The sequence below is a fragment of the Zonotrichia leucophrys genome, chromosome 8, assembly GCF_028769735.1.
Source record: "Zonotrichia leucophrys gambelii isolate GWCS_2022_RI chromosome 8, RI_Zleu_2.0, whole genome shotgun sequence".
Classification (NCBI taxonomy): Eukaryota; Metazoa; Chordata; class Aves; order Passeriformes; family Passerellidae; genus Zonotrichia; species Zonotrichia leucophrys.
The window spans coordinates 2,741,316-2,760,735 of NC_088178.1; the positions used below are offsets into that span (position 1 = coordinate 2,741,316).

At 51.5% G+C, this 19,420-nt stretch overlaps 2 protein-coding genes across 3 annotated transcripts in view; one reads left to right on the top strand and one right to left on the bottom strand.

The window, feature by feature from the left end:
• RGSL1 (regulator of G protein signaling like 1) overlaps positions 1-19,420 on the bottom strand; it is a 23,404-nt gene continuing 3,984 nt past the window's right edge. Inside the window, exons 2-21 of the mRNA XM_064720111.1 lie at positions 18,801-18,866; positions 18,260-18,343; positions 17,929-18,003; positions 17,145-17,274; positions 16,293-16,397; positions 15,517-15,678; positions 14,421-15,367; positions 13,926-13,988; positions 11,640-11,871; positions 10,877-10,963; positions 10,157-10,325; positions 8,970-9,330; positions 7,957-8,086; positions 7,082-7,430; positions 5,877-6,015; positions 4,539-4,663; positions 3,405-3,865; positions 887-982; positions 702-759; positions 1-7 (exon numbers count right to left, since the gene is read on the bottom strand). Coding sequence (XP_064576181.1) covers positions 1-7; positions 702-759; positions 887-982; positions 3,405-3,865; positions 4,539-4,663; positions 5,877-6,015; positions 7,082-7,430; positions 7,957-8,086; positions 8,970-9,330; positions 10,157-10,325; positions 10,877-10,963; positions 11,640-11,871; positions 13,926-13,988; positions 14,421-15,367; positions 15,517-15,678; positions 16,293-16,397; positions 17,145-17,274; positions 17,929-18,003; positions 18,260-18,343; positions 18,801-18,866 — 3,846 coding nt within the window. The remainder of the gene's footprint in view (positions 8-701; positions 760-886; positions 983-3,404; positions 3,866-4,538; positions 4,664-5,876; positions 6,016-7,081; positions 7,431-7,956; positions 8,087-8,969; positions 9,331-10,156; positions 10,326-10,876; positions 10,964-11,639; positions 11,872-13,925; positions 13,989-14,420; positions 15,368-15,516; positions 15,679-16,292; positions 16,398-17,144; positions 17,275-17,928; positions 18,004-18,259; positions 18,344-18,800; positions 18,867-19,420) is intronic.
• GLUL (glutamate-ammonia ligase) overlaps positions 17,082-19,420 on the top strand; it is a 17,457-nt gene continuing 15,118 nt past the window's right edge. Inside the window, exon 1 of one of the 2 annotated variants that reach the window (XM_064719285.1) lies at positions 17,082-17,336. The gene's annotated coding sequence lies outside the window, so the exon portion shown is untranslated. The remainder of the gene's footprint in view (positions 17,337-19,420) is intronic. The other variant, XM_064719286.1, reaches the window with a different exon arrangement.

The following is a 19,420-nucleotide window of genomic DNA, read 5'->3' on the forward strand; positions in this document are numbered from 1 at the left end:
TTAGGGCCTACAGGGAAGGGAGAGATGCTGCATCAGTGGCTGCTGGTGCTGAAGGCAGGTGAGGGTGATCAGGGAGCAGCACGGGGCCCTGTGTGTGCGCAGGGAGAGTTCTGGGGATGGAGAGGGATCAGGAAGGTTCCCAGGGTGGAGTTTTGGGCATGGAGAGGGATCAGGGTTGCTCCCAGGGAAGAATTCTGGGCATGGAAAGGGAATAGGGATGTTCCTAAGGAGGAGTTCTGGGCATAGGGGAGCATCAGGGATGCTCGCAGGGAGGAGTTCTGGGCATGGAAAGGGACCAGGGATGCTCCCAAGGAGGAGTTCTGGGCATGGAGAAGGATCGGGGATGCTCCCAAGGAGGAGTTTTGGCATGGAGGGGGATCAGGGATGCTCCCAGGGAGGAGTTCTGGGCATGGAGAAGAATTCAGGGATCTCCCAGGGAGTAATTTTGGGCATGGGGAAGAAGGATCTAGGGATGCTCCAGGGAAGAGAGTTCTGGCTGGGCATGGAGAGGGAATTCAGGGAATGCTTTCCCAGGGAGGAGTTCTGGGCACAGAGACTCTGTGCAGCATCTGGGAGTTTCTGTGGCTGTTTCTCGAGCTGGTGGGGCTGCCCAGCATCCTGCACCATCCCCTGTGATTCAAGGGAAGCACAGGCTGTGCTGCTGGGCTCTGGAGGAGGAGAGCACCCCTGGGAGCACCTACCCAGCCTGCAGGGCGGGCTCAGTGAGCGAGGGCCTCTTCTCCCCACTGGCGTCTGCAGCTGAGGGAAAGAACAGCACAGAGTTCTCACCAGGGCTGCTGCAGGGAGCCCTCCAGCCCAGCTGCCATCCCCACAGCCCTCAGGAGCAGGAGGGCTCCATTCAGTGCTCCATTCAGTGCTTCCTCACCTTTTTGCTCCTCTGGAGGCTCAGTTTTCTTTGGGGGCCGTGGTAGCAGGAGCCCAAGGCCATCTGACATGTTGTAGGAAAGGAGAGCCTTTTTACCTGGTGAGGGGAGAAACATGCAGTGCTCTGGTGGCAAAAGAGGGGGGACAGCACTGGTGTCCCCCTCAAATTATTTGAGGTTACCCAGAGCACGAGGAAGGATGGCTGAGCAAGGACTTGACATTGAAACAATTTGGGGGTGACATGTCCCACCCTGGCTCTGTGGCAGAAATGGGAGATTTTAAATTATTTTAAAAATATAATTTAAAAAATAATATTTTTAATTTTTTTCTTTTAAATACAGGCTCATTAGGAGGCTTGTCCTCAAATTTTCTTTGGACACTGTTTACTAATTCAGCTTGTGCATTTTTCAGCTGCCAAGCTGAAGCATTCTGAACCACATCCGTGGATGACTGAGAAAACAAAGTGGAAAAAGAATTTTTCTACAAAAAGAAAGGTGTGCCAGGCTTTGTGCCTGCCTGGGAAGCTTGTCCCAGGAGTGCCCTGAGGACAGTGATGTTGGTGATGGCAGATGGGTCATTGCCTGTCACCACCCAGCCCTGCTCAATCCACGTCTGCACAACCCTCAAAATAAGAGGAGAGGAGGTTTTTTCTGCATTTACAGGTGTTTTCCCCAGCAATTTCAGTGCTTTTTAAAAGGCAACAAAAGCAATTTTAATTTTTTTTAATGACAGCTCAAAAGCAAGTTTTTATCTAAAGGTAATGTTTTTACCTGAAGGTAAAGTTTTACCTAAAGGTAAAATTTTTACCTAAAGGTTAGAAAACCAAGACCCTTAAAGAAAGATCATTGGTGGAAGCATAATATGCAGAAAAGTGTCTGGACATCAGCACAGTCAGACACAGCAGCTATTTTGGGTCACACATCTTGTCCCCTACATGCCAGGCAAGCTGAGGGGTTTTTTCCTGCCTGGCTGCTGTTAAAAATGTTCCTGTTTTTTCTGACCCCAAGTCTCACTCATCCCTGTGATATGCAGCAAGGAGAGGTGGCTTGGGGAGTGTTGTCCCTGTGGGATTAATGTCCATCCTGGAGGGATCAGAGTCTTTTCTGTGTGTCCAGTGCAGTCACCCTGTGGCTGTGGTTAAACATGGGCTGTGCTGCTTGGCACTGCCCCAAGCCTTGCACTGATTTAAACACAGAATAATTTGTGTTGGAAGGGACTTTTCAAGGCCATCTTGTGCAGCCCCCAACACCTCCCACTAGATCAGGTTGTTCAGAGCCTCATCCAACCTGATCCTGAATATTCCCAGGGATGGGGCTGCCACAGCTTCTCTGGACAACCTAAACCAGTGTTTTACCACCCTCTAGTGTAAAAAACGACTCCCTATCTCTGATCTGAATCGGTTTGAATGTCACTCTCTCTGCTCCCTGGAGAACCGGCAAACACTGGATAACTGCACTGTAACACAAGGTTTCTGCCTTGTCACCAGCTTGGAATACATCTGTAATACATGAGGTTTTTCTGGAGTTTTTTTTTTTTGGTTTTTTTTTTGTGACTTTTGCATTAAAACAACGACTTTTCAGAAGGTCCTGGAAGACCTCTGTAACAAGGTGGAGACCCAAGCTGAAGACCCAAGCTGAAGAGTGGATGTTTTCCATGGGAATAGCCAGGGGGTGAGGTGGTGGGAGCTATGGACGTGGCCTGGCATTCCTGGGGCACAGGGCTGTGTCACCTCAGCCCTGCTGGGGAGCAGGAGCTCAAACACCTGCCTGGAGCCATACAAATCCTCGAACTCTGCTGCTTTTTAGCCAGAACTCGACAGTGATAAATGACAGGGGAGCAGAGCAGCAGCTTGCTGACGCCCACTCATCCGTCAAAGCAAGATTAGTATGTGCCTATTTTGGTTTCCCCTTTAATCAAAAATCAATTAGACAATTTCCAAATGAATATTCAAGCCAAGGAGAGGGCTGTCAGGCAGACTGACAGCGCTCAGCATCACTTTGTGTTTTCCAGTTTAGAGTTATTCAGTGTATCAAAACTAAACAAGGGGATGAGGAAGGAAAAAACATTTCTTTCCCTGGAGATGTCACCTGAAACCCTGATGGAGCTTATTCTCCACTCCAGATATTCCAAGCACCCTCCATGGAATGCCTGGTGTTTGGCTGCACAGTTGTTCTCCTTTTCCTGCTCCCTGCATTTGACTTGCAGCCCAAAAAGATTGGGGGTTTTTATTTCTGTTGCAGGGGGTGTGCCTGACTATTTTTAACTTGGCTATTGAAATAAATAGGAATTATGCAACAGCTCTTTGCACAGGAAGTCTCTGTGCTCACTTCCCTATTCACCAAAGAAAATTTCTAAAATCCCACTGGACAGTTTTGACTGATTTTGACAGGGGGAAAAAAAAAAAATTCCATTCCATTTCCCCAGCAGGCCTGCAGCACATACACCCTCAAAGCTGTGTGAAGGAGGGGGTCAACCTAAAAGATGTCAGCACTGGGTGTTTCTGCACTGGAAGAACAAACCTGGAGCATGTTGTGTAGTAGAGGCAATGACCTCCAGCTTCTTGGGGCCAGGGCTCTTGGCTGCTTTGGAGGGGCTTTTTGCAGGTGCAGAGGCTGGAACCTTGCCCTCCTTGCGGCCACGGGAGCTCCTGCCTCCCTTGGGCTCCTGAGAGCTCTTCTCCTGTTGGACCTTGGAGCTCCTCCCTCCCTTGGGCTCCTGAGAGCTCCTCTCCTGCTGCTGGGCCTTGGAGCTCCTGTCCTGCTGTTGGGCCTTGGAGCTCCTCTCCTGCTGCTGGGCCTTGGAGCTCCTGTCCTGCTGCTGGGCCTTGGAGCTCCTGCCTCCCTTGGGCTCCTGAGAGCTCCTGTCCCCCTCATCAGGGAACTCAGAGTTCTCCTCCTCCTCCTCCTCCTCCTCAGGGGTCCCAAACCTGCTGAGCCCTTGGTAGGCCTGAAAGGTCCTCATCACCTTCCAGGTGCAGAACCTGTGTGAGAAACAGCGGGGGCAGTGAAGCTCCAAGGAGACAATTCCAGCTGAGCTCCCGGGGAGGTTCTCGTCTGCATTTTCAGCTCACCCTTGGTCACCCTTTCCATGCCCAGAATTCTTCCCTGGGAGCATCCCTGATTCTTCTCCATGCCCAGAACTTCCCCTTGGGAGCATCCCTGGTCCCACTCCATGGCCAGAACTCCTCCCTGGGAGCCTCTCTGATCCCTTTCCATGCCCAGAACTCTTCCCTGGGAGCATCCCAAGTCCTTCTCCATGCCCAGAATTACTCCCTGGGAGTATCCCTGATTCTTCTCCATGCCCAGAACTCCTCCCTGAAAACCTCCCTGATCCCTCTCCATGGCCAAAACTCCTCCTTGGGAACCTCCCTGATCCCTCTCCATGGCCAGAACTCCTCCCTGGGAGCATCCCTGGTTCTTCTCCATGCCCAGAACTCTTCCTTGGGAGCCTCCCTGATCCCTCTCCATGCCCAGAACTCCTCCCTGGTCCCTTTCCATACCCAGAATACCTCCCTGGGAGCATCCCATGTCCCTCTCCATGCCCAGAACTCCTCCCTGGGAACCTCCCTGATGGCAGAGGAAGAAGTGGCTGGAGGTACAGGGTGGCATGCCCAGAGCCTCCTCCCCCTGGGCAGAGAGGGGATGGACAGGTACCTTCTCCAGAAGAACATCAGGATGGGGAAGAGGGTGACCTTGGCGTTGTGGTAGATGGCCCGGGTCAGCGGCCCCTTGGAGGATGAACGCCAGATGAAATCCCTCTCTTTCTGAGAGATGTTCACCTGGGCACAGAGGAGAGCAAAGCACTTTGCAGCACTCCTGATGTGATTTATTAAAAATATGGATATTGATCTAGTACCAATGTCCAATTGTGACAGAAAAAAACTCTCTAACAGTTTAAAGTTGGAAAGTGGATGTTTATTGTGGGATAGGTCCCAAATACACACCTCAATTTACAGGTGATTACAGAGTCCTTTTATCTATACAAGTATTGAATACCCAAAATACAAATGCATGTTCATGACTTTGGTACATCCCATTCCCCACTCCATATGGTAATTAGTTCAAAAGCTATTAAGCATGAGTAGTTTGTTCCTTGAAATGAGTTGGTGGTCCCTTTCATGGGGAGGGATCCCAAAATGAGGAAGTAAATGAAGTCTTCCTCATTCTGACCTTTCCACCTTTTCAGTGCAAATATAACAAATTAACCCTTGGTAGAACTCCTATTCCCCATCTTCAATTGGTTTCAGAACAGAGGAGGCCACAATTGTCTTATGTTCCTAAAAGCTATTTATCAGTTTCTATATTCTTCATTATAAACCCAGCTAACCAAACATTATGCTGACAAGCAATCAGTTAACTACTCACTCTTAACTTCATCAAGACCTACCCATTGATTTTGATTAACTCCAGTAAAGCTTATCTCTAATTAAAACCTCAGCTCCTATAAAATCCCTAAATTCTTTGAAGTTTATGTCTCGGATGGGGCCAGGTTTCTCTGCCTGACCCCACCTCAGCAGTCTCTAAGCACAGACCCAAATTCCATCCTGGAATGCCAGCACAAGGACATGATCCCACCTGGATTTCTGTGGGAACCATTGTGCCTTCCAAAGGGGAGATGGCAGAGCTACTGGGGTGGGTGCAGTGGGAGGGGATGGTGGTGACAGTGGCCTCTGAGGAGTGAAAGGATTGGATTGGGGATGTGCAGCCCCATCCTGGCACTCCAGGCCTGGCATTTCTCCAGCAGGTAATGCTGGAGAACCATCTCCATCTTCCCCCTCCTTATCCACATGCCTGTTTTCAATTTATCAGGGCCTGCTGGAGGACTGCTTCCCACCCCTCCCAGCCCATGTGGAAGGCCCAAGCTCCAGAGCACGCCCCAAATCCCCCCCAGCAGATCCAGACCCTCTTCCTCTTTCCCCACCACGGTTCCTAGCTGTGCTGCCATGGCCTTGAGCAATGAGCAGCCATCCTGGGCAGGTCCTGATGTCTCACCCTCAGCTTGGGGGGGATGTCAGAGTTCAGGAAAAGTTTGCTGATGATCTCAAGTTTCTTTTTGAGAAAGGAACTGTAGTTTCCTGACTCCGTGTTCTGGGGGTCTGCATCTTCCATGCCATCAGCCAGCTTGGAAAACCTGCAAAGGCACGTGGGGTCTTGCTCTGAGACAAGAGCTGCTTAACTGCTAGGCTAGACACTTGTGTTCTTGCTTAATTTGGTGTGGGAAGTGGATTTGTAGAAAATTCTTAAATTCCTTTGGCTTTGCAAAAAATACTAAGTACTTTAGAGAAATAGAACTATGAAAGATGCATTGTAGTGGGACCCACAAGGGGTAATTTTAGATGATTGGCTTTAAGGCATTTACAGCATGGTGTGGCTAAAGCTGATAGGCCAAGAAATTCTTATAGTTTATTGTAATTAACAAATAATTGGCTTCTGATTGTGATAGCATGAATTATAACATCTGTATGGTCTTCCCCTCACTTGAGACTGAAGATGTAATAACAGTTTTTAAAATGCCTCTCAGTTGCCCCATCTCTGGGTCAGAAAAGTGCCTAATCTGACAATTTGGTATTTGCTTGGCCAGGAAAAGCAATCCTCAACCCTCAATGCTCAATCCTCAAAGCAATCCCATGGAGCAGTGACACAGGAGGTATGGAAAGCCACCTCCCTCTTCTGCTGCCCTCGTGGTCACAGGGTTCACCTGGGGCAGGTGATGTTCTCCCTTTTTGGGAAAAGAGGAGGACTAAAAGATGGGGATTTGCCTGTTGTGGGGGTATTGGCTGCTTAGAGGTTTGCAGGGCCATGGATTGGGGTGAGAGGTTTGTTGGGAACATGGACAAAGTCAAGGAAGAAATGCCGCCACAGCTGGGACATCCAGAATGGTGCAGCCAAATGCTGAATTGCTTGGGACTTCCAAAGCAAAAGGATTTCAAACAGGAACCCTGAGCCAGGGGATGACTGCAGGCTTTGGGGCTTTGGACGTCTCCATCAGAGATGGGTTTGGGCCAGAGCCAAGGCAGGCTGGTGCCAAGGCCAAGTTGGATGGAGCTCTGAGCAACCTTGTCCAGAGGGACACATCCCTGCCCAAGGCAGGGAGCTGGAACGAGATGACCTTTAAGCTCCCTTCCAACCCAGACCATTCTGGGATTCTGTACCACCAGGTGCCCAAGCACCTAGAAGAAGGTGGAAGCAGAACTTACCTGTCCATCTCCAGGTAAAAGCGGAGGTCATCCACAAGGAAGTTGACGATGATGATCTGTTTGTCCAACATGCGGCGTTTGATCAGCGTCACCTGCTGCTGCTGGCCCTTGCCTTTGCCCTTGCCCTTGCGGGGGCTCTTGGCAGGACTCTTGGCAGGACCTTTGGTCTTCTTCTCCTTGACAGGCAAGTCTGAGGCAGGGGAAGAGATGCTGTGTGCTGCTGCCCAGCACTGGGTTTGCTCCTTCACCCTATCTGGGCTTCCCTTAGCTGCATGCAATTTCCTGCGGCCCTTTCTACCCCTGTGAGCTACACCTTCCCTCTGGCCTGGTGATCTCCTTCCCTCCTCCTCTTTGCATCCACAGAGTGTTTATGTTCACTGTTTCCATAGGGAATGGCCTGTTGGTAAAGCCTGCTGCTCTGTCTAGCTGTTAGCCCTGACAGAGCCCACAAGCAGATAATGAGTGAGGATGAAAGGGAAAAAATCTGTTTCCCCCATATACAAAATTCTCTTATGGGGTTTCTGTGTGTTTAGTAGATTACTTTTCTAGTTGCTTTTCCTGCCTCCTCTCAAACCTGTGCATAAACTTTCTGTTCAGGCCAGCTCCCTGTTACCCAGAAAACAATTTCCTTTTGTTTGTTTTTCTGGCCTGTCTCACCTTAGCTCCATTTACTGTTTCCTGGTTTGGGTTGTTTTTGGCTTTTTTTTTCAGGCAGGGATGCAAACTTGCATATACAACATTGCTTGAGAGAGATGCAACAGCATAACAGGGCACTAAGTGACGGTGGTGGGAGGTAAGGAACAGGTTTTCTCCAATTTCTTCTCTACCTAAACCCAGGGGAGGGAGGAGCAGGGGTGGAGGGACACCGGACATACTTTCCCTCTTGTTTCTTCGCTCCTGACGGAGAAAATCCTGAAACTCTGCGCAGCGTGTTTGATTCTTCATGTCCCTCCTGAACTTGCAGAAGCTCCTGACAAGCTCCCGGATGGCAGCCCAGGCCCATGCCTGTGGGGACACAGCACAGGTGGCATCAGCCAGTGTCACCGTCATATTTTCTGGAAAAATCCCCTTTGCCCAGGATTTCTTCTCCTGGGAAGCTGAGAAGCCTCAGAGAAAAATGAAAACAATAATTATCTGATTCGCTTCTCCTGTGTTTTGCTGCTTTGGAATGTGGTTTGGACATTGTTTACCAACCGGTCATAGTTTGACTGGTTTCATGGGAATTGTTTTAACTTAATGACAAATCACAGCCAGCTGTGTCAAGGCTCTGCAGAGAGTCACAAGTTTTCCATTAGTATCTTGTTAAGCCTTCTGTCTGTATCCTTTCTCTATTCTTTAGTATAGTTTTAGTATAGAATCTTTAATATAATAAATATAATAAATACAATACAATAATAAATTAGCCTTCTAAGAATATGGAGTCAAATTTAAGGATGGCCAGTTGGACAGGAGCCAAAAAGTCCCACCTGAGCAATTTACTAGAAAAAGAAGAGAACAAAGAAGCCAATGGCTTTTGTGGGGTGTTTTACCAGGAGCAAAAACCTCTGGAATCTGGCTCGCTTTTTCTCTGTAAAAAGTCTTGTTATTTTACCTTTTTAAATTTTTTTTTGTTGTTGTTTCCAACACTACCACAGAAGCCATCCTGCTGATTTTACACCTCAAAAGGTAGCTGAGCTATCTTGGGTGGGAAATAGATCTCCAAGAGCTCATGAGACCTGGCTCAAGGAGAGCCCTATTTCAGGGACCCTTTCCCTGCTGCCTTTCTGCAGCTCTCCAAGTCTGATCCCCTCACCCCATTTATGTGGCAACCCTTGTCTCCCAGCACCTCCTCTCTGCCTTGCCTGGCAAACACCCTCAGCCTGGAGCACTCAGGAATGTCTTTCCTCACCATCCTCGGTGTCTTGAGGTCCCCTGTCCCATCCTGCACAAACCGAGGACGCCTCGACCTGGGCTTTTTGTTCCAGGGCAACAAATCCTGCTGCTGCTCCTGCTGCTGATCCTTCCTCCTCTGCTTCTGTTTTTTCTCCTTCTCTGTCTTTTTCTCCTTCTCTGTCCTTTTCTCCTTCTCTGTCCTTCTCTCCTTCCCTGTCTTTTCCTGCTTCTCTGTCTTTTTCTGCTTCCCTGACTTTTTCTCCTTCTCCATCTGTTTCTGCTTCTTCTTCTTCTGATAGTAGGGTCCTTCCTTCTCTTCTTCATCCTCATCCGTATCTTCCTCATCCTCCTCATACTCCTCACCCTCCTCCTCCAGCCTGCCAGATGGGAGAGCAGAGAGAGCATCAAGGGCAGCCAGAGGCATGAGGAGGGCACTGGTTTGATGGAAGGGGGGCTAAGGTGGGGAGCAGCTGATAGGGGATGGCCATGGGGTTGGGGTCCCACTGGATTTCTGGTCCTGGAGGAGGTTGGACAATGGTAGAGGGCACTAGGTACCCTCCCCTGCACTCTCTTCTTGCACGTGGGAGTGTCTGTCCTGTTTATCTGCAGTGTTTCCTCCTCCAGTCCAGCAGCCTGCAGGCCCAGGAATGATTTGGTAGGTTTGGGGTGAGGGTCTGGAATACCAATGCTGATGGGCCATAGAAAAATTAATTTATAGCAGTTGTTGTCTGGCCCCTTGGGGTGGGATGGATGTTGGGCAGGGTGCATTTGCATAACAGGGCTGAAGAAATCAGCTCAGCCCAGGTGCTCAGCATCATTTTTCCATTTGCTTTATATCCCAGTGCTGGAGTAGTCCCAGGAGGTGAAATGCGAGTACGAGATTTAAGTATGATTTAAGTATGGCCTCAGTGTGGTTTTAAGTGATTTTTCTGGGAATCTAAGCACTGCTCAGGTGGCATTCTGGGGGTTGATTGAGGATGAAGGGCACAAGATTTGCACAAGGTGTGAAGAGTAAATCTGAGCTGGGGGTGGGCAGTGTTAATTTTTCTCCTTTCCTTGCTAATTCTGCAGTTTAAACCCACAGGCCACCCTACATCTAAGAGATTCAAATGAGCAAACAGAGAGCACTGGCACTACAGGGGAGCACTGGGAAACACCTGAAAGAGTGGGAGGAGCAAAGCTGTGTGCTGAGAGGTGCCAGACCTGCGTTTTCTAGCTTCCCTCTTCCTTGCAGCAGCAGCAGCATTCTCTCGAGCAATCCTCTCAGATGCAACAGCTGTGGGGACAGAAACAGGGCTGGCCTCTTCCCCAGGGGACAGCCAGAGGTGACACCTGGACCCTGGAGCCTCCACGGGGTGTCTCTGTGGTGACTCTGGCCCAGGAGACACCAAGGGAGCTCTTCACTACTGGGATACTGGGACACAAGACAGATGATGGACTTTGGACCTGGTTAGCTTAAGAGATTTGATAACAGGATGCCTTGGCAAGAGCAAACAGAACTTTGAGGATTAAATCAAGATTGCGGGAAGATTCAATCAGACGAGTTTACTGGAAAAAGAAAATTACATCAGACTTCTGCAGGCAAGAGAGGTTTAAAATGTGTAAGTTTGTTTATATGATTTTTAACCCAATCATTGCAGTAAAACATTATAAGCCTTCCTAAAACAGTGTATAAGCATTTGTAGTCGACAATAAAATTGGATTCTTTGATCACTTTACAGTCTCCCCATCTCTCACATCATCACTGATGCTTCACCTCTCATGGTCTGACCTCCTCAGCATCTGCTTCAGAGAAATCCCCCAGTGCCACCCTCCCTGGCTGGGTTAATGCCCCAGAGCACAGCCTGTGGTGGCTGGAGAGGCCTTTCCTTCTGGAGGAGTTCCCCAAGAGTGCTGGATATGTGGGAGCCCACGTGGACTCACCGAGTGCTGCCTTCGTGAGCTGCAGGAGCTCCTCTTCCCTGCTGGGGCTGCTCACAGCCAGCTCATCTGCTATCATCCTCTGGGATTCTGCAGCAGAGAGAGGAGAGGGGACACACCCCATGTCCATTACCACTGCTTACAACAGCCCTTCAGCACTGGCTCTGAGGGCTGGGTTTTGTCACTTTTCCTGTCCCCTTGTGTGTCCTGCTCAATGATCTACCTGTAACACTGCATTTCTTGGGTAAAACTGAGGGCTCACAGGCTACAGGGATGATACAGGTGACTGCTGCACCCTCAGTGCAGCTCAGAAAATTGGTGTCATTCCCAAAGGATTGCATGACAGCACAAAACTGAAGGGTTACACCAGTGGCACCAGCATGGGCAGTCCCAGCATCCTCAGAAGGCCAAAATGTGGAGCTAAGGTGACAGGAGCCACTGCTGGCTTTGGGCTTCAGCCACTTTGCTGCAGCTTTCATTTGCTCTGGTGATCCAGGACAATACAGGGATTTGGCATTTGGTGCCCCTGGTACTGGCAGGAGGGAATCTGGCCCTTGTCTAAAATCCCAGTGGACAGTTTTGACTGATTTTGACAGGAAATAAAAAGCTGCCAAAGCTTTAATTACAAATGAAGGCTCCCAGACCCACTGTACCAACCCACCCCATGATGTCCATCACCTGTTTAGGGCTACCACCAGAGCATAAAACATGTTTCACTGGCTTTAGCCAACATGAACCCCGCCAGGGATGGAGAGCCCCCTCTTACCATGGCTGCCCAGGAGCAGCTCCATCTCTGCCTGGATGGAGCCCCCTTTCTGCAGGTCCCGAGCAGCAAGCAATTGCCAGTGCTTGGAGGAGACCTCCTCCAAGCTCCTCGTGCCATGCAGGGCCTGGCTCAGCTGCAGGGCCTGGTTCATCCTCTGGGACAGGTGGAAATGTCCCCATCTGCCAGCAGCACGGCCTGGCACCTTGGCCATGGGGACTTCCATGCCTGGAGCCTGTGGTGAGAACAGGGCAGGGTGACGGCACAGAGCACCTTGCCCATCTCCATCACTGGGCCCAGAATGCCTCAGGTTTGAACTTTTGTGCTTTTCAGATTCTGTGCTGCTTTAGTGTGTGGGTCTGGGCTTCATATGAGCTCTCTGCACAGAATAGGGAGACAAAACAATTCCTGCTCCAGCTGGGCACCAAGGACAAAGGATGCAAATCTCAGCCCAAGAGCACAAACAACGTGGGCTGAAGAGAGAAAAACAAGCAGGATGGGACTGCATGGGCTAAAGCTGTAACTGGACAATTAACTCCAATGTGCAAATGGAGCAGAACTTATAAAAGTGAGAGACCTCATGACCAGTTGTCCATTTTGTGACCATTTTGGTTCATCTTGGGTGCAGCCCTGGCTGGGCTCTTGTGCTGCCCAAGGTGGATTCATTGAGGCCTTTAATAAATCCCTGCTTTATTCTTTAGCTCTGTCCAATGTCTGTTCCAGCTCAGCCTTCACAAGGCATCACCCACATGTTTTACTGCACCTCAGACTCCAGACCTGCCTGGTTTAGACCTCTGCTCGAGCTTTAAGCAGTCTGGAAGGAATCTGTGAGAGCACAAAGCTCAGCTTAAGCTGGCTGGGGCGTACAGGCAGCCTGAGGTAGGCCAGACACGGCCTTGCAGCTTTCCTGAAGGGCTCAACTTCCCCTCAGGAGTGCTGGAAACAACCCTGAAGGTGTCCCCTGCAGCCTGGCAGCCTCGTGTGCTGTTTTCTTGGCTGTTGTCACCAGTTGGTGCCCTGGGAGTGCCTCCCTCCTTCCCCCAAACCTTCCTGCAGGCTTCGCCTCTCCCCAAAGACAAACAGTTTGCACAGCTCGCCAAGCCTAAGGGGCAGAGTGGCTGATTTCTGGCTGGGAGCTGAGAGCAGGCACCAAAAATAACCCTGCTAAGCTGGCAGCAGCTCCCCTGACAGTGGAGCAGCAGTGCCAGGGGGAGTTTGGCTCAGGGGATGGTGCCCACAGAGAGCAGAGCCCGACCCTGCTGAAGTGCTAATTGCTCTCCCAGAGCAGCTCCAGCCTCACAGGGGAGATTTCCTCCACAAGAGGTGCTTAAAAAACCTGGGTAGATAATTAACTCCCCACTAAGAGCAGCTGGGAGCTGCCAGCTGACTTTGCTGACTTTTCCAAAATGCTCAGCTCTCCCTGGCTGAGGCTCTGGGAGCCAGGTCTTTGAGGACACCAAGCCCTGGCAGCCTCTCCTTAACATGCCCAGGGATCAGCTGCTGATTTTACATTTCATTTTGGGAAAATGTTGGTTTGAAGAACACCACCTGCAGTGAGAAGAATTGCCTGCACAGGTACCAGTGCAGGTGGGATGCTCAGGGGGTTCTGCCTGCAAGGAGGTTTCTGCGTGTAATGCTGGAATTTGGAGAGGTTTTATGGGATTTCTAATGCCAGGAGGAATAATAGTCTGGGAAGAGGGCTTGTGTGATTCTGATTTTGTATATCATCCTTTTTGGTGGAAAAAAAGGAAGTGGAAAATTTGAGGGTGGTTGAGTCATAGGCTAAAAGGCTGCATGGCCTCTTCCCCCCTGTGCTGACCAGGCACTGGTGCTGGGGCAGGGTCATCTCATGTGTGTCATGCACATGAGTCACATTAATAGCAGGAATAATTACACATTAATAGTGTGGGCAAGGAAAAAAAGGGCAGATCAATTCCCAGAAATGCTGGGCTCACCCATGCCTACACTAAAAGCCTGCAATTACATTTCTCCCAGCTTTTAGGCAGGGTCACAGCTTGTCCCAGGGGAGCTGTCACAGGTTGTGCCTGCAGTGCTGCCGAAGGGGATGCTGTGCTGGAAGAGCTGAGGATCATTGCTCCAGGCAGCTGGAGCAGGGTAGGATCTGCTGTGTCACCCTATGGCAGCACTGGCTGGGGAGACTGTGGGATGCCAGACCACTGCAGCTAATGCTGGGCTTCTCCTCCCTCTGTCCCTCACTCCCTCTCCACCTTTTCACATCCCCAATGGAGCCTGCACACCTCCCAGGGTGCCCCTGTGCATCCCCCTTACCATAAACTGGAGGAATGTCCTGTCGTCAGCAGCCAGAAATTCCTCATAGAGGCCACAGAGCACCTGAGGAGGAGCAAAGGGGGATTGTCCTCAGGCAGGGTGACAGTGCTGGTGCCACGGGTGGGTCACACCTTGCTGACATGCCCAGGACACGCCTGCACATCCAGCTTGGTCCATGGGGCTGCCCAGAAGGGCTGGAGTTCTAAATGGGTTTTACTGGGGTTGTGCTGGAACCATGATGGGTGCAGAAGGATGGTCCTGGAATGTGCACCTAGCCAGGGTCACCAGAGATGTTCAGTGACTGCTCAGCCCAACCAGTGAGGAAGCTCCTTTCCACTGGCCTGGTCCACTGCAAGGTGACTGCAGGTTCTTCCCTTTCCTAATCCCTTTTCCTCTTCATTTTCCAAATGCTTCACTTCCTAAACACCCCCAGAGCCCTCACACCACCATGGGGGTGCCAATGCCAGCCGTACCTCCCAGCCTGACCCTGTGTACCTTGCAAATCTCCTTCTGGGCTCTGAATATCCAGGGGGAGAATTCTCCATATGTCAGACGGTTCCACAAACTCACGAGGGTCCTGGTCTCCAAGGGCAGCTTCTCAATGCTGCTGTCCTCCAGGTAGGTCTTGCAGATCTTCTCCCCAATCAGATGGCGCAGGGAGAAGCTGTTTTCTCTGCCGGAGTCCAGAACCACGGGCAGAAACTCCTCCAGGTCGTGCCACAGGTCCAGGAGAAGAGTCTCCATGGGTCTGTTCTGATGCTGCAGGAAATCTCTGAAGGGTCTTCCAGCACAAGCCTCAGCACTCAGGGCCCAGGGAAGGAAATCCAGGGTCTTGATTGGCTTTTTCAGGGATGGCAGCCGGGCAAGGGATGCAGAGGGAAGCAGGTCAGGGAGCATTTTCACCTTACAGAGGTTTTGTAGATCCTGCTTTGCACTGGACTGAGGTCTGCCAGGAAATGCTGCTCTTCCTCTGCCTCCAAAGGCAGGATGCTGTGACTGCTGGGGAGTTGATCCCACAGCATTCTTATCCAGCCACAATTCCTCCCTGCTCCCAGCTGGCCCTGGCTGCTTCTCTGCTTTCACCTGAAAAGTGGCCATTTTCAATTCTTGGCTGTCTCTCCCTTCCTTGACCATAGCCCAGACCTCTGCTTTGGCCTTCTGGCTGCAGTAGGGCCCTGGCACACCCTGGCTCCTTTTGATGTGCATGGTGGGGACGGGCTCTGCAAGGCCTGGGGGCTGCCAGCCAGCCTGTGACAAACGTTTCTGACATTCCTGCAGCAAAGGCCAGCACAATTCCTCTTCCTCCATCCCCATCTTGCAGTGCTCGAGGAATTTAGGGAGCCAGTAACTCTGAATCATGAACAGGACCTGTTCCTGCATCTTGCTTAGGATCTCCCTCCTCGTGCTGATGGACTGGATGTGCTTGGCTTTTGGAAGAGACCCTGAGATGGATGCAGGGAATTACAACAGGGAGATGGCTCCATGCAGGCTGTTCCCCAGGGAGAGGATGGCATCCCATCCCCCTGGGGGCAGCCAGGAAAGATCCCTTCTCTGGAAGGGTGGTGCTCATCCCAACTCCCATGTCTCTTACCCATGATGGTGGTGCAGAAGGTGAGGACGCTGGAGCCTTCACGCAGATGAGTGGCTCTCAGCCTGTGCTCCAGGGACAAGAACAGCTCCCTCTGACTCCCATCCGACTCATCCAGACCCAGGAGCCTCTCAGTGATGAGCCAGAAGTCCATCAGTTCTTCCCCTACAGATCAGACAAGGGATGGGAGTTGGGAGGTGTGACGGTGTTCACAGGGGTCCCAGGATGAGGGAAGAGATGAGGATCTGACTCCATGTTTCAGAAGGCTTGATTTATTATTTTATCATATATATTATATTAAAACTATACTAAAAGAAAAAAAATTCATCAGAAAGCTAGCTAAAAATAGAAAAAATACCAACAAAAAACTTGTGGCTCAAAGAGTCTGAGCCAGCTCACTGTGATTGGCCATTAATTGAAAACAACTACATAAGACCAATCGCAGATCCACCTGTTGCATTCCACAGCAACAAATAATCATTGTTTACATTTTGTCCCTAAAACCTCTCAGCTTCTCAAGAAGAAAAATCTTAAAGAAAAGATTTTTCATAAAAAAAAAAGGAGGAGCCCCTGGAAGCCCCAAGGTTGGATGAAGAAGAACCGAGGGGAACAGAGCTCAGCAAAGCCACGGTTGTGCATCTCCCTCCCATCTCTGCTGCTGGCCCACCTTCCAAAGCTTTCTCTGGCATCTTACCCATGCCCCCAGCTCTGTGCCAGCCTCCTGGCAGGCAGGTGGCCCTGGCTGGCAGGGAGGGGGCTGTGGAGCATCCCGTGCCCACCTGCAGTTCCCCGGAGGAAGGCGCAGAGGTGCCGCATGCCCTGGCTCCCGCTGATGCACCTCTCCAGCAGCCACTGGTCAGCACTCTGCCAGTTCAGCAGCTCTGCTGTGGGACACACAGCACAGATGGCATCAGGGCCTGCCTGCCAGATCCCAAGGAAACTCTCCAGCTCCCACCCTGGAAGAGGCTGCTGGAGGGAGACCAGCAAATCACCCTGAAGTGGGAGTTTCAGGCAGGCTGCAGGATGCACACGGGGTGTTTGCAAGGATAACTCGCTCCTGTCTGGGACAGTTAGTCCTGCTGTTGTGCCTCCCTTCCTTGCAAATGCCCATCTTTTCTGTCCTGAGTCGGGGGCTTGCCCTCAATTTCCTCCAAATTTGAGTTTCAACCCGACTGGAGAAGCAGCAGCAATATATTCAGGAAAAGCCTTAGTGAACTGCTTGTTTTTCTGAAATGAGAATCAGTACTCCTGCTGCCACAGCTTTCTTTCCAGTAGCAGTTGACATGCAGGCTGAGGAGCTGGACTGAGAAGGCTCATTTTAGGGGCAAAGTGAGCAAAATCCCGAGTTGTGGCCAGTAAGAGAGATCATAGCCTGTCTTCCCAAAGCATCCCTGCTCAGCAGCAAACCCAGGATGCTCTCCACCCCTGGACTCCTCGGTAAACCCTGCTAGGCATGTACTTAGCGCGGTGGGGTAAATCCCTGCAAAATGGGATGTAAATCCTAAAAATGGGATGTGCAACGCCTTCCCAGCCCGGAGCAGAGGCACGACCCAGTGGGCAGGCACTGGCAGCGCCAGCCCCGCAGCGAGAGGAGCAGCGGCTCCGGTTTCCCCCGTGCCGCGATGACTCACCTGCTTCCCCCGAGCGAATGAAAGCCAGCAGCCTCTGGCAGAGGACGAGGTGCAGGCACAGGCTGGATTTGCAGAAGTGAGGCAGACGCTGCTTTTCCAACCAAGCCAGCAAAGCCGCGGGACTGGCATCCTGCGCTGCCCAAGGAGAGGATTAGCTGCGAGCAAGGAGCCGGATCCTGCCTGGCTTTTAGGGTGAGTAACAGGTCCCTGCTACGGGGAAAGGAGGTGGGGAAGGAGCCCTGTTGCTTTATGGCGATGGTGGTGCTAGGCACAAGGGGGATACTCGAGTTTCAGCCGCTGCCCGTGCCCAAAACGAGCTCCTGCAGGGCTTCCTTCCTCCTCCTCACAGAGCCCAGGCATGGCAGCTCCCCGGGGGCTTCCAGAGGAGCGGGGGTTCCTGTTTGCTTTGGGATCTGAGCGCTGCAAGGGCTGTGGGGAACGGGCACGAGTGGGGAGGGAGGGCTGAGCCACCCTGGCTCCTGTTGAATTCAGGAGGAATCCGGGATTCAGGAGGAATCCGGGACAAGGGAATGATGTTTGTGTCCTTCTGTGCCGCCACACATGCGCTCGGTGTTTATGGCTAGACCCCATAAACTGCAGCAGGACTTTAAATGGATCGTGCTCCGCCCAGGGCTTTACAGCGAAACGACGGCCGGGGTTGAAATGATCGCTCGCAGCTGCACGAACAGAGAGCCAGAGAGGGGCCCTGGCAGTGCCAAAGCGGCTCCTTCCCGCCCCTGCCCTGTGCCCTTCCTCCCGCTCCTCCCTTCTAACAAGTTCTCACCAGGTGGCTCGGCAGCTCTGGCCACAGGCACCACCGGCCCATGCCACTGATGTAAAGGGGTGTCTGCCCAAAAATCTGCATTAAAACACAAAGGGAGAGCTGAAAGAGATGGCAGAGGAACCCAGAGTTCTAGTTAGTTCCCACTACACAGAAGGGCAACAAATTCCCTTTTAGACCCTTTATCTCCAAGCTGAGATCCTCAGATTTCCCTCATTTTCCAGCCTGAATGTGGTGAACCCCCAATTTTCCTGCAGCCTCTAAAATGCCACAGAAAGTTCACCTGAGGAGAGCTCTGAAAGGCTCCAGGTTTGATGGTGCAGGGTGGACTTACAGGAAGGCTCAGAAAGATGTTGAAAAAGTCAACAAAAACATCATCTTGCAGCAGCAGCCCCATGTCCGTGGAAGCTATGGATGCTACAGGGGGAAAAGAGAGAGTTACCTGGGCTTTGTGTGGCCAGCTGTGAGCCAGAGGTGGAGTTTTGGGGGAAAATCAGCTTTAGGGGATGTGTGGTACAAGCTTGTCCTGTGTGCAGGGGGAGGATTTGGAGCTGGGACAGTGTGTGAAATTGTTTTTGGATGGGTGGCACAGGCTGTTTGGAAAGCACCAGGTTCAGAGCATGCAGGAGCTGGGGAGTGTGAATGGCAGCCTCCCAACCAGCAAAGGTTCACAGAGGCTGGGCACAAATGTGGTGGCATCCAGAGGGCAGGAGAAGGGAGGTGTGCTCCTCTGCCTTACCCAGACACTGGGCATAACACAGCTCATCCACCCAGGACTCAGTGCAAGTGTCAGTGGCCAACACCTCCTGCCACCCTGTGAAGTTTTATTCATTTCTGGAAGATGTGGATGCAGGAAGGTGTGCTGGCATCAGCCTGCTGGTGGGTGGGTGCCCCTGGAAATGCCCTCTTCCATCAAGGCACAGTGGTTTTACAGGGAGGACCTATATTTCCAAGCTTCATACAGCTTTTTTCCCCCCATTTTTCCCCCTTTTGGGCTGTGTTTAGAGGGGCTGAAGCCCCCAGCAAAGGGGAACTCACCAGGAGTCATCGTGATGGTGCAGTGTTCCGGTGCTGGGTTCCGAAGTGCCACCCTGATTGTGACACACTCCTTTGGGTGACTCCTGGGGGGCTGCAGCTCCCTCCAGGCCTGCTTATCCTGCAGAGGAGAGCACTGAGAGAGGATCTGATCAGCGTCTCTATGGGCCTGCAGAGGGGATGTGCAGAGGGTGGAAGCCAGGCTGCTCTTGGTGGTCCCATGAAATGGGATGAGAGAAACAGGAACAGAGGAATTCCCATCTGAACATGAGGAAAAGTTTCTTCACCGTGATGGTAACTGAGCACTGGAACAGGTTGCTCTGAGAGGTTGTGGAGCCTCCCTTAGTGGAGCTATTTGAGAATCATCTGGGCACAATCCTCAGTACTGGGCTCAGGGGACCCTGCTTGTGCTGAGGTGTTGGACCAGGTGGTGCCTTGTGACCTTGCCCCTCCTCTGATG